General features: G+C 36.9%; 1 protein-coding gene across 1 annotated transcript in view; it reads right to left on the bottom strand.

Annotated features, from left to right (window-relative positions):
- Positions 1–7,952: 7,952 nt before the first annotated feature.
- DSG1 (desmoglein 1) overlaps positions 7,953–14,602 on the bottom strand; it is a 39,191-nt gene continuing 32,541 nt past the window's right edge. The window contains exons 15-16 of the mRNA XM_063076819.1: positions 12,599–12,807; positions 7,953–10,516 (exon numbers count right to left, since the gene is read on the bottom strand). Coding sequence (XP_062932889.1) covers positions 9,425–10,516; positions 12,599–12,807 — 1,301 coding nt within the window. The 3' untranslated portion in view covers positions 7,953–9,424. The remainder of the gene's footprint in view (positions 10,517–12,598; positions 12,808–14,602) is intronic.

Here is a 14,602-nt window from a genome sequence, read left to right as displayed (position 1 = left end):
TCATAACATACAATAGCTCACAGTTTTTTACCCGTATTTGAAATTTTATTCTATTTCATTGGATTTCAATCTCTATTTTGATTTTAATGACTTTTTAAATACATTATACATCTTTTAAAAATCTGGTTATTATCCTTTCTTCACAAACAATAATGTTGTTGTAGAAGAAAGGCTTTTAGGCTGTTAATGATAAGAGTGTTGCAAAAAGAAGCCCAGCCAGAAGGCTCCTAAGGTTTTCCCAAGGAAGACTGAGCTCATCTAATCATGGGACCTATTAGTTACCTCACTGGGCTTCCCTTCCCCCATTGCAAGGTTTATATTCCAGTTTTTCAGGCTCACATTTATTTTTGTCCTTATACTGAAAGCAGGTTAATTTTCTTGGTGATAAATTCTCAATAATCTAGTTTATATATAAGATGATGTATAAAGCAGAATACTGATCTATTAATTTGCATTAGTAACTTTTTCCATGGGGAATGACTGTAAAGTTCATATCCTCTCTACCAAGGATACCCTTTATTTGCCCTAGCAATCAAGGTTGTAGTCCCCAAATTACTTATTGGTCATGAATAGAGAGCAAAGATGGATAGACATTTTGACATACCCTTCATTCAAGCAGCACAAGTATATAGTGAAACATTATCACCCCAAGAGAGGGAACACCTCTTTTTACACTCTAGAGAACACCATGTTAAAAAGGCTCATTACCTTTGCATATATTTAATTTCTTCTGTTAGGTGATTTTTATATTTTGTTTTTATTTGTCAGTCTCACAGAGTTGTGGGAGCACATTACTATTGCTACTGTGATCTTTGTTATGTGAAAGAAAGACACATTTTTGTCTCAATTTTAGAGTCCTTCCCCCCACCTTTGGATTCTTTTAAAATATTTGTAAAATGTTTACTTATATTTGAAAATAAAGTATTTTTCTTTTAGTTTACCCCATAGTGCTAACTAAACACTAGTTACATCTAAATTTTTATATATCTCATCTTTTCCTGAAATATATTTAAGACAATTGGCCAGGACACATTTTACAATCTAATGAAATTAAATCATTCTGTCCCTCAGTTTTAAAAAGCATCATCACACCCAAGAACAAGTCAGAACAAGAAGTTCTATTTGTAATGGTAGGAATTTGACAGGCAATATGATGTAACCAAGGGGCTCAGTTCTCATGTACACTGTCAGTGCAAGGATAGATTTTAGAACAACTTGAGTAGTGAATGAACTGCACTTATTCGTGTGTTCAACAAATAATTATTGAGTTTCTGCTTGTTGTGTGTGCTGACCTCTGTGTATCACACATTAATCCAAAATTTGTTATTTAATTACTTGCATAGCCAACTAACGACAAGATAAGTTTTTGGTGTGCCTTTTGAAAATAAGCTAACTATAAGAACGTGTCTCAGAGACTGAGTTAATTGGCATGATATTGTTGGCAACAAGCTATTAAAATGTTGGGGTTATGTCTATAAAAAATGATAACTTTAATGAACTCATAGACTTTCTTCCTGGAGGTAAATAGTTATCAAAACCAATTATCTATTCAGGTCATTCCTAGGTTTGTAACAGTAAAGACAAGTCATGTGTTATAGGAGAGTGATTACATGTGCAAGCACTCAATAGGGGGCAAGCATCTTATTAACATAAATGATGTAAAATCATGAAGGTACAAATTAATTATGAGGGGAACCTGAAGACTTTCTTATTTCACACCACTGGGTTTGGTTACTTAATCTATCAATATATTAACTTATGACACATTCCCATTTGTAGGGGAATGTTCAAGGAAGGACTGTCAAATAGAACACTCTGAGGTTTCTCATAGCATATTTCACCAGAGTGCTGCAGAGTACACCAGTGGCTGTACCAGACCTTTACATGACCTTCTCTATATTTTCTCTTACCCTTTCAGTGCTCACCCATACAGACTGCCAGTGCCTGCATTTCTTCACTTCACTGATGCCAAAGCCACTTTACCCACCAGTGAAGCAGGCACAAGGAATTAAGTGTCCCCAGAGGTGGCCCTTAACTGTTAATGGATGGCCGCTGGTATACATAAATGCACGATCTCCTTTGTTTCTTGGATGGTTTGACTCTGCAATGCCTGTACGGCGCTGGCTCCCACTGTCTTTCCCAGGAGGACTGGACTTTGATTCCCCTGGTTATACCTTCGATTGGCTGCTTTCTCTTCCCTGTTTCATCTGCCCATTCCCCACCAGTGGTTCCTTTACCTCTTTCCAAAATTGCACTCAAATCCTGTCTGAGTTTCTGCTTCTGGGTGAACCCAGTATAAGGCAATGGTCAAAATGAGCTGATAAACCTGGCTCTGTAATTTATCAAGCAGAAACTGGCATACATTTTAAAAGGAATATCTAATAAGTTGAATGGAGCAAAGTATTTTTCTCTGAAAAAATGCAACAAATTACATTCTGGGTCAAAACAGATGTGAACTTTGTTAAGAAATAGAGCCTGATATTCTGAGCAGTTCTGGGAATGTTCTAGAGGTGGCTGCTCTTCTCCCAGGTTTTATATGAGGTTAAGAAAGAAGGGATATGATTGTGAAACAGGCACAGAATGGGACATACCAAATTTGTAAGCTTTTTTTGTAAAACTAGGAAAAGTAAGTCTCCTAGAGTCAGCTGGGATTTGTCTTATTTGAACTCAATCACCAAGTATAATTGGTGTAATTTACAAACTTTTTGACCAACCTAATATTCTCCATTTGTACTCATTATGCTTGAGTTTTTTCCAAGGCAATTTATAATGAGATTTAAATTTAATCTATTCCTCAGTGACCTTTTTCTCCAATTTCTTTCTGCATGTTGCTTTTTAATCTGTCTAGGATTTTGTTTTGTTTTTGTCATTTTTTTGCCTGGATTATTGCAGTAGCCTTCTCACCACTCTCCTTGATTTTGTGATGTCCTTCCATGAGTGTCAACTCTGCAGGTAGAGTGATCTTTTAAAAATATAAATCTGAGCACAGCGCCCCTCAGCTGCACTCTCCAGTGGCTTTCTATTATACTCAGAATAAGTAAGAGTACTTACAGTGGCCTGAAAAGCCAAACTAGTCTCTTTCCTTCTTCCTTCTCAGATCTCATTTCCCACACTTTTCTTTTTTTATGCTCTTCAGACACATGGGTCTCCTTTTTCTTTCTTGAATACTCCTCTGTCTGTAATAGCTCTGAAATAGCCACATGGCTTGCACCTTACTGTTCTTCAGTTCTCTGCTCAAATATTATTTTATACTAGAACCCTGCCTCACCCTCCCATCCTGCTCTCCCTATCCTATGTCACCCTGCTTTGTTTTTCCATTGAGCAGCTACTGCCATCTGACATACTACATGTGAGTACTTCAAAAAGTTCCTGTAAATATTAGTATTATCTTTCAATTCTATTTTTCCACAAACTTTTTGAAGTACCCTTGTATATTTACTTGTTCAATTGCTTATTGTCAGACCCATCCCCACCTTATCCTGATTGTGAACTCCATGAGAAGGACTTTATCTCTCTTGTTCACTGTCACATCATCACTGTTGGCACAGCTAATAGCAATTTGATAAATATCTGCAGAATGATTGAATGAAAAGATTGGTCAAAGAAAGAATATCCCAGGAAATAACATTTAAATTGCTTGCTGAAGGATGAAAAGATGTAGCCAGGTAAAAATGGAGAGGAAGATGTTCCAGGCAGAGTGAATACCAACTGCAAAGGCAAAGACATTTCCTTAATTCATTCCTTCTCACCTTCTCCATTACAACTCTACTAGTCCAAACTACCTTCATCTATTGTGGACTAATGCCAGATCACACAGGTCCCTGTAGGCTATTCTGAGCCATGCAGTGGAAATTCATTGAAATTCTTAAAATAGGGGCTTATTTAACTTAATTTATATGTTAGAAGGCCACATAGGTTCATCTGTAGAGAACTGTTTGAGGAAGGCCAGTTGGAAGCAGAGAGATGACTTAAGAGGCAGTCACGATAAATGGCAGATGGGGATGAAAACGAGATGGCTTGAGATATATTTTGATTTTAGAATTGACAGGACTTCCTCCACTTAAAATGTAGAGGTCAAGAAAAAGGATGAGATTAAGGAGCTGTTCTCAATTTCTGGCTTGAATAATGGGTAGATGGGGTAATATTTATTAGAATAGGGGAACACTGGGGGTGAAATTACAAGTTTAATTTTGAACATTTAAGAAGAGGCCTGAGTAGTATTCTACTGTGCATGGATACTGCAGTTGTTTTAAATCATTCTCCCATTGATGGATGGACATTTATTTCTACTCAGCTATTAAAAAAAATGATATCCTATTATCTGAAGCAACATGAATGGAACTGGAAACAATCAAGTGAAGTAAGTCAAGCACTCATAATGTGGAATCTAAAAGAAAAAAAAAACATAAGTGGTTCTCATAGAAGTGGAGAGTAGAACAATTGTTACCAGAGGTTGCGGGTGGGAGAGGAGAAACGGTGGACTAATGGGTACAAAACTACACGATTTATCCTAAGTGCATCATTGTGTAGTATATGCATGTACTGAAATGATACACTGTACCCCTCTAATATGTACAAATAAATGTTAAAATATTTTGAATTAAACAAAGAAAAAGATAAGCACTATGTAAATTCATGTGAATGATAAATATTTAGAAAATGAAAAATAAAATAATAAAAAGGGGCCTGGATGAGGTCCTTACAGTCACAAAGAGGTGACTCAAGGTGGACTCCTGAAGCTGACAGATAGCGCAGAAGTGGTGGGAGTCAACACACTGGAAGCTTTGATGAAGTGGAGGACTCGCAAGCAGGCTGGAAGGGTAAGGGGAAGTCATCAGAGGCTGTGAGGGCTGAAACTGAGGCATTCAAGGGACCAACATGCTGGGTTATGGCAAGGAGATGGTGGCTGAGGTGGAGTGGGGAAGATGGAGGTCTAGGAACTGAGAATCTGGGGTGTTGGATGGTTCCTCCACGTGGATGTTGCAGTTAGTTAACACACTCAGGAGCTGGAGAAGTCGCAAGAGACTGTGGGCCAGGATGTAAGGTCTTTATTAAAAGTGGAGACGTTACATTATTAAGATGAGAAGTGAAGGAAGGGATCACATGAATCTGGAAGTGTTAAGTCTTTGTGCAAGATGATGATAATACTCTAGATTGCACTGGAGAGCTGAAAGGAGATGCACCCCAATAAAAATGAAAAGGTATAAATTTTAAAGGAAATAAGAAAACCTATTTTAAAAGAAATAATATGCTAGTGTAGACAAAAATAAAATATTGGAGTAAGGAAGAAAGAAAAGTGAAGGCATAAAGATGCTGAAAGTATCAAATATAAGCTTGAAATGCAAGTTATTTATCATCTTCATTTGTGTGAGACTAACTACCTGGTCAGGGCTGTGCTCTGATATCACTAAGTAGTACTCCAGAATAGGCTCCTCAGGAAACATGAAAAAATAAAGCTAGGAAACGGAGAATGAAAATATATTTTAACATTGTGCAAATAAAATAATTTCTCCTCCTATCCCCAATACAGGATGAAAATAATATCCTGATTTGATAACTTCTAGTTATTCCTTACGGTCTAAACCCTCTCTCTTTTCTTATGATTCAGAAAAAATAATGGAGGCATATCAATCATTTTATTGCTGTAAACATAACTCTTTGGAAATTACAAAACAACTTAAAATAGCCAACAGGTGGCCAAACAAGGAACTAGCACCCAAATAATCCCAAAACTTTTATATTGAAACTTGAAAGAAAGCACCTTATTTTAAACATCACCAAAGATGAATATTAGAGTTTTAAAATGCTTGTAAAATAGACAGCAAAAGAAAAATAAGTTAGACCAAGTACAGTTTGATGATTTAGAAATTTAGAAATTCAGAAATTCTAATATAACTAAATGGGGGGAATGTAGACAATTAAACAATAGACTGTTCATTATTTTAAAATTATTTGATGGATAATAGGTTGATCCATTCGAGGTTCACCCTAACATAAAAAATAGAATGATCTGTAACTGGAAGACAGATGTTATTTCACGAGTACTAGCAATCTACTGTGGACTGGTGTATTCCAGTGCAATGTGAAGCAGATTTTAAAAATACCAGAAATCCCCCAAAGGGTTGGAATTTACTAATAGGCATGAAAAAATGTAGCAAATACTCTAAAAAGGTTGTTTTGAGTTTTAAATGTCTTTCCAAAATAGCCATGGCTATTTTTGCCAATGGTTATAACACCTTTAAACTCCTACTAAACTCAAAGCTATCATATGTGTTATACCTTGGCTGACAATCAAATCTTGGTATAAATTCAGAAATAAATTGGGTAGATAACTAAATACATCCACTTAATAGAGTAAAATTGTAATTTTTGAAAATATAATTTTGTCTGAACATTACATTGAGTGAAAATTATGATGCTAAAAGCTTCGTACACAAATGTGGGACAGATGCCAAGATGAAAGTATGTAAATAACCCTAAATGCTTTTCCTGTAAATTTTTCAGTGCAAATACAGTCACATCAGGCAACATGCATAGAGGTAAATAATATGTAGCACATACATCTGGAATTCAATGTCAAAATTAGCACAAGATGGTATTTTGATTGATTTTAAATGATAAATAAAATATTTATGACACACTATTTTTTACCTCTAAGGACTACTTGTTTAGAAAGTCAGATGTTTTATAAACATCATTGTTTGTTTTCAAACCATATATACATAACATTACACTACCATTTCTTTCTCCACCTTTTGTTAAGAGTAAGTTGATCTGACATTCAACTTGCAATGTGGATCTGAAATATGACAATTCACTTATAAAATGGTTCCCCATGTCTCTTCTAGGTCTATAGAATGATACATAAGCATCTAAAGGGAAGAATAAAATTCTGCCTAAAGGTTGTTCATTGAAAAAGTAACATGGTTGAATTCTTAAAAAGGTAATTTTAAAATTTAGGACTAAACAGTTAGAACATCAATGTGCAATCCTGAAATAAATATTTGATTTGAAAGTATCTTTCTAGAAAGATAGATGACTAATACTGCCAATTTTTTTCTCGGATTGTTCATGGTTTTATATAACTAATGGATCTAAATTAACAACAACAATTTTTAAAGATGGCCACTCTGAAATTTGGTGAACAACCTAAAAAATATCTCTGGAAGGTAGCAGGTGTCTTAAGGAAAGGCTTATGATCATATGTCGGATTAAAACAAGAAGTAAGCTTTCTGTGTTCAGATATCATTTCTTTCAATTAGTTAATCAGTAATTATTTCTACTCCTTTAAACTTCTGGACCCCGGCATACTCAAGTATATTTCAATAAACACCTTTCGATGTTATGTCTGGAAAGATTACCCATCCTTAATGCAGCCCCCTAAACAACAGAAAGAAATAAAAGAAATATTCCTTTGAATGACTTTATTTACACCTCCGCATTTTAGTATGCTACAAACTATCAAAATTTTACATACTCTACAGAGTTAAAATAAGATGTATATTGTGGCTTTAAAAATATTAATCTTATCTGCTGTTTTATAGAGCAAAATAGCTCTACATAAAATATTTCACTCCTAACCCTCTTTGACAAGTGTTGGAAGTTGAATAATTATTCTTCAATCTTGTAACACTTAGGAAATTTGAGTAATTAGGAGAAAAATCTTTAAAAGTTGGATATAATTTACAACTCCAGGGTGAAGATTTTTTTTCTACTTTTGTCATGTCAAGTTTAACTTTTGTAGTTTATATTAACATTGAATTTAAAAAAGAGAAAAAAAATTTCCAGTACATGTAATAGTAAATTTACCTGTCTGTTAGAATGTTTTGATTCTTTTAGAGATTTTTAAAGAAGTAACACTATATAGCAAACACACAAAATAATACATCATAAATAGAACATTACTAAAATTTGAAGCTAGAAAAATATATCGTACTATATAATTTGGAAACTATCAATAAATCAGAGCATATAGAATCCCAGAACTAAATCAGATCAGGAATTTAAAATTTATGCTAGTGAGAAAATTAGGTTTAGGGGGTGGGAGAGACAAAGAAAATGAGCTTGTCTAGTCCTATTTGACTTGTCAACACAATATCATCAACTCTGTTAAAGGTTCCTGGTTGATCTTTTCGTAATGGCAGCAGAGGGTCGTTAAAAGCAAGTACTAAACTCAATTAAAGCTAATAATTGGCATGGTATTACTTTACCAAATATTTCTTCTCTAACTTGCCCCATTAAACATTTTTCATGCTCTAAAAACATTTTTTTAAAGATCCCTGAAAAAAAATTTCCCCAAAGCTTAACCATACTGTGAGCTTCCCCCCTCCAACAGCTCAGCTTAAGTAAATTATTGTAATTTAGGATTTTTGTAATATACAGCTGGATATGAATGAAAAACACTAAAAATGTACTAAAAACGACATCTGAAAACACAATGCATTTCCCCTCTGCTTACGTAGCAGGTAATTTACCACTTGTGATGACAACAATGTCAGGTGTCATTTGCTTTAATCTTAGAGTAAACCTGGCAAGTTTTCCTTTACTAAGTCAAAACCACAGTGGTAAAGGGAGAAATGAGTGTGATATTCCTTAACCTCACCAGTAAGCAATATTCATCAAGACTACATCTACCACTAAACACAAACTAAAATAAAAAAAGTCTTCAGCTCCACGGGAGATTTAAAAGTCCCCTCTTAAGATTCAGGCTTGAATATTGTCAGTTTACTCCAAAAAAATCTTGCTCTATTGCCCCACTTTAGTGGAATTTCTTTTCTGGAAAACATTTCCTAATATGAAGTGTATTTTAACTATTGCAGTTATTAAGGTAGGAGTGCTTGGTGGCTTGCGGACTTGACTAAGTAGTCATATTTAAAAAAAAATAGTTAACCCTGGTTGAATCTGTGGCTGAATTTCTATTTATATTATCTGTGTAACTGACAGGGCTTTTGGCACATATTGCAGATTGTCCCCACATACTGAGCACAGGTCGCATGTTTAGTTTTTTTAAACTGTTGCCTGAGCTACATGGCAAATCCAAACAGAGCAAGGAATACCAATTGCTACCTTAAGGCCAGTGCTATTACATGACTGAGTTTTATTTATTCCAAAGGCTGGAGATATGCTACAGGCCACACAGATGCAAAGAAGACCTTCCAGGCCACACAGGCACAAAGAAGACCCTGCCTAAGTTTTAGTTCCCTGTCATGCTTTCATTACTACTAATGTAAGAAGAAAGTTTACAAATGCTGGGGAGAGCTCTGCCCCCACAGCTATGTTTCCATTTATTTTTCTCATTGTGGTTTCTCACCTTGCTCCACAAATATCTTAGCATCTAGTTGTGCATTGGAAGTCACATGGTTAGTTTGTGGTGAGGACTGAATCTAAAGAACAAGTACTCTGAAAAAGTGTGCTGGGATGCGGACTACTTGGTATACTGGACCGTACTGTACTTTGTGATTCGGCTTCGAGCTGTGCTGGGGGAGGTGGATCCAAAGGTCTGGTTAAAGTGATGGTCAGAGGAACTCCTCATGTGGCCCATGGTGGCTGTCCCTGACATGCTGCTACTCAGGCCCCCGCCTCCACCCAGGTTACTCAGCCCAATGGTGCCACCACTGACTCCAGCTCCACTCAGGCCCCCGCCACTGACACCCATGCTGGTGCCAACCAAGCCACTACCGCCTATGCCACTGCCTCCACTTATCCCAGCTGTGCCACCAATTCCACTTATGCCAGTGCCAGAAACAACTCTCTCTGTCACAATCACATTGTGGGCGTTTGATAACTCAGGGTGCATACTCAGACTGCCCATCATGCCGGAAGTTGGCTGGATTACTCGTTCTGTAACTACCACATTTGAAGACTCTCTAGAATTAGGGATAGTCAGAGAGGTAGGTAGACTTGAACTTGGTGCTATTACCCTTTCTGTCACTATAATATTCGACCCATCCCTCAAGTCAGGCATCTCTAACATTCCATGCAAATCAGCACCAGAGATTGGGCCGACCACCCTCTCTGTCACCACCACGTTTGAGGCAGGTCGGTTATCATGAACATGGACAGAGGGCTTCAGAGTGCCAGAGGTGGTGTAAGACTCGGTCACAGTGACATTACCATAGCCCAGAGGATCAGGAATAGGCACAGGATGCTGTACACCAGGTCCCGAGGGATAGGTGCTTTCAGAAATTACTGTGGTAGTGCCGAAATGTGGGGGGATTGGTGGGTGTCCACTACCCAGAGGCTCTGTTCCCTGCTGGGGGTAAATCGGTTCAGTGCTCTGAGGTGGCCAAGCAAGATCAGGCTCTGGATATGATTCAGTTTTTTTCCCCAGGCTGATATCTGCCAACTTCTTAAATTTAGGCCCCAGTGTATCCAAGAAGCTGTCATCCAAATCTTCTCCAATGAAGCTACAACAACCCACGGAGCCAGCGGGGGAACCTACACCTTCAATATCATATATGAGCAAACAGTCATTGGATGGGCGTCCTTCGTCTTCATCTGCATAAGCATATGCTTTCTAAATTTGTGGAGAAAAGAGAAAATAAAACTGTGAGTACATATTTAGCAATAATAGAACAGTCTTTGCTATTATGTTTTTCTTTCAGAGCACTACCAAAGAAGGATATATAAAACAAAATGCTAACATCTACCATAGCTGCTTTAAGATTTAAATAATTTGGTTAGAAATGATTTTAACTATAATGCCAATAATACATTATGGTTTTTAAATTTTTCTTACATGGACTCATTTATAGTTGTGCACTCTGGACACAAATCACAAAATTATTCCATGAATTATTTTATAACTGAGTTAGAAGGAGGTACATAAAAATGCTGAATTTGAAGTATACAAAAATGTGTATTTGTTGGTTTAAGAATGGTAGTTCATAATTGATTTGGGCTCATTCAGTATCGTGTTTTCTTTCTTTCAGATGCAGTGAATATGATGGTCTGTGAAAGTTTGTTGCTATGTGGTTTTTCAGCACAGCAGTGGGAAAATTTGACTGTGGATCTAAGCCACTTTTGGATTCAAAATTGAAAGTGACCAAAGATAATTTTAAAACATAGAGTCTCTCTAAATTCAAAGAGAAAGCCCACAGATGTGCACTTTTATTTCATCTTTGCTGTTCATAATACTGGATTGCAAATTTTCAGGTGAAATATCAGAAATACCTTATGAGAAACTAACTCATTGTACCATTTTGTTAAAAAAAATTATCTAGTTGAGTACTTGCTATTTGCCAGACACACTGTTAGAAACTTGGTTTTGCAGTAATGAACAATACCAGATAAAGTCCTTCTCTTGCAGGGCTTAAGTTTCAGTAGGGTTACACAGGCAATACATACACATATGTCAGGAGGTGGTAGGTGCAATGTAAAGGGATAGAAAGTGATGGAGGTTGTTCTTTTAGGTTCGTAGTCAGGGGACATCTCTGATAAAGTATGTTTGATCAGAGATTGGAATGAAGTGACTGAACAAGTGAAGTGGACAGGGTGTTCTGGGCAGGAAGAAGCTGTTATGTGCAAAAGTTTGGAGGCAGAATTTTACTTTTCATGAAAATAATATTCATATGTAGGTACATGGATAGGGAGTATTCCTGTAGATTGCAGCAACAAGCTTCATTATTATCTATTGCTATTTGAAAGGCTTTTACTAATATTTTATTTAAAAACATCAGTGACCTTCTAAACCGTTAGGGGAATTAATGAAGGTATTTTAGGCCAGAATGTAGAAGGACAGCAATGTATTTCCAGTAAGGAGCTTCCTGAAGGTTGAATATCATATGGTGTTTAACCGCACACAATTGTGTTTCTGCCTAGGGATGACAAAGTTAATTCTCCTTCTGCTGCTTCTCCAGGCTTCACATTCTTTCCATCACCTGCATCTGGTTCATAGAAGGTTCTGGAAGGGTACTATGGCTCTTGAACCCACTCTTATTGTACATTACGATGTGCCTGGAACTGTGCCAGGTACTGGTTGTATAATGTAGAACGTATGGATGAGACACTAAAAGTGTGGCACACATATAAACTAATAGATTTTAACAATGATATGTTTTGAAAAAGGTATAAACAAAGTACTACGGAAATACACATGTGGAAACATTAATACTATTTTGGATGACAGTAAACTGTAAAAACTTTAGAGAGGCAGTGCTAATTGGACTGGATCTTGAAAGACGGGTAGGGGTTTGTGAAAGCTGTGATGGGATAAAAGTGTTGCAGGAGGGGGACAGTGTGAGCATGACATGGAGGTGGGTGGTCTGCTGGGAATAAGGCAGAGGTAAGGATCAATTGGAGATGCAGGGTAGGGATCATTCTGTGAATATTTTAATTGTCATATTAGGAGTTTGGACATCATGCCATGGACAAAATAGAGCTGGAAGCTATTAGCCATATTTAAGAGGGGGAGTCAAGTGCTCAGGTCACGGCTTTAGAAATATTATTCAGCAGCAATATGGACTGTTGTCCGTGAAGATTAGAGGCTGAGGACCTAGTTAAGAGACTCCTGCCAGAGCCCTGCTGGGAATTAGTGAAAGCCTGGAGTAGAGCAGTGTGCCCGGGGATGGCAAGGAAGGCACATGGTTAGAGATCTTACCTGGCAGAAGTAACTTTCCATGAAATTCATATTCAGAGCTCCTTCTCTACATTCCCTCATAGAATTTCTTCTTAATGTTCCAGAATATTCTTGACATATGTCAGGCACTCCTGACGTTTTAACACCTTCTGCTAGTTCAAATCCTGTTGTTCTTTCTCCTCCTCCCAGATCTTGCATTTCTCTGCCACCATACTCATTTGTATAAACTCCTAAAAGTGTTGATCAAATTAAATTTACTTTCTATAGTGTATTGTAAACTAAAAATGAAACTATAGTGTATTGCTATGTATGGTTTCTTCATTTAAGTATGCATTTGTGAACAAAGAAATAAAAAGAAGACAAAAAACATAAAGAAAGGAGATACAAATATGATATTGAGTTTAAAATAATATTAACCAATTTGTTAATTTGATAATTATCTGTTCAGAGACTACTATACGCTGTGCTGAAAGTGTGGGCTGCATAGAAGTTACAAAATCCTATGACCTAGAGAGTTTGATTTCAAATTGAGGGAAATTGGGGAGAAATACTCAAATTCTAAAAGTTAAAAAACAGTATAGGAGTACCCCAATGTATTATAAGAAGCACAGGCATCCAGAAGCAAGGCATGAGAAAAGCTCACTTATGGAGAAGCCTTTGCCCTTCCACATTGTTCCTGCGTCTCTGGGCCTGGCCTAACTGTGGGCTTAGAGGGGATGTGTGTTGGGCAGGGATGGAGAAGCAAGTAGGAAATGGAGAAAACAGACCTGCATTCTGCATTTAAAGAAGGCACCCTTCAAAACAGGCTGAGAATCTGAAAAATATCAGGCCTTGTTGGTTTAAAGAAATCAAGCAACAGCCATAGGCATGTCAAGATTTTGAATTTAAGTGACTGTTGCAGCTCAGATGTGTACATTCTAAAGTTTAGCCAGCGCGGGTGAATACAGTACTTTGGTGGCCCGGGCCTTGGGGAAAAAGACCCACAGGGCACCTGCTGTGCCGGGCAGGTTTACACAGAGACTCTCATCCAGGGGTGGTAAGAACCTGCCAGCAAGACGACATGCTCCTGACCAATGTTCTATGGTAAGGAGAAAGGTTTTCATAGAGAATCTTGGCTGTAAAAACCTGTTATAATATTTGAGGTAGGTGAGATAAAATGATGGCTTGGACTCAGAACTGCCATGGAAGGGAGAGTGTTCACAATGCAGTAGATGTCCCATGGCTTTAATATTCAAAAGATCTTGAGTCTGGGGAAAGTATGTTTTTCATACTTCAGTTATGCTGACACCTCTCATGGTGCTTTGTTCAAAATTTGTGCAAAGGTTAGTAGACTCAATGAGGAAGTAAATGCATGGATAAATGCTGTTGGGTTTGATGAGTTGACAAGTCCTGAGAACTGATTAAGTGTCGATGAAAAGGGAGAGATGAGTGGGCAATGAGCTTCTGCTTTTGAGGTGGAGTGATGTTGGTGTTATTAACAAAAATGGACAAATCAGGAGGAAAAGTAGGTTTACAGACTAGTGTGGCCAGTTCTTTGGGTAAGGTGCAGTTTACAAGTTATAAGATTCCTATGCCTGTTACATTTTAAAGAGTTCAAGGTAGAAAAATAATGGTTACTGTCTGAAAAAGACTAAGGGAAAAATAAGTTAATCAATAACATTTATTTACTTTGAAATCTATTTTCATAGATATAAGAAGTTATTTTAATTGTTCTTTTTATTAAAGTAGTAATTGTCCACTTACTGTGAAATTCTAATTGTTCTCTGCTTTCTGCTTGTAAACTGGTCTAGACTCCTGTTTTAAGACAAGTTACATTTATACAGTATTATGCATGCACAAGGAGGAGCTCCATCACATGCATACAACCTCAGCCAAGAGCTTTGAAAGAATTTGACAATGTTTCATGTATTTACTTTCAATTTAAGAAACTGGACAAATTTTTTTAGGTAGCCTTTATGCTGATGTTAATAATGAATGTAGTTTTTTTTTTTTCATTGTCATAATAAGCAGCTAAAGTCAGAGCAA

Source organism: Cynocephalus volans, chromosome 13 (genome assembly GCF_027409185.1).
Source record: "Cynocephalus volans isolate mCynVol1 chromosome 13, mCynVol1.pri, whole genome shotgun sequence".
NCBI classification, from domain to species: Eukaryota; Metazoa; Chordata; class Mammalia; order Dermoptera; family Cynocephalidae; genus Cynocephalus; species Cynocephalus volans.
Note: the sequence above shows the minus strand (reverse complement) of the source record. Positions and strands in the feature narration are given on the sequence as shown.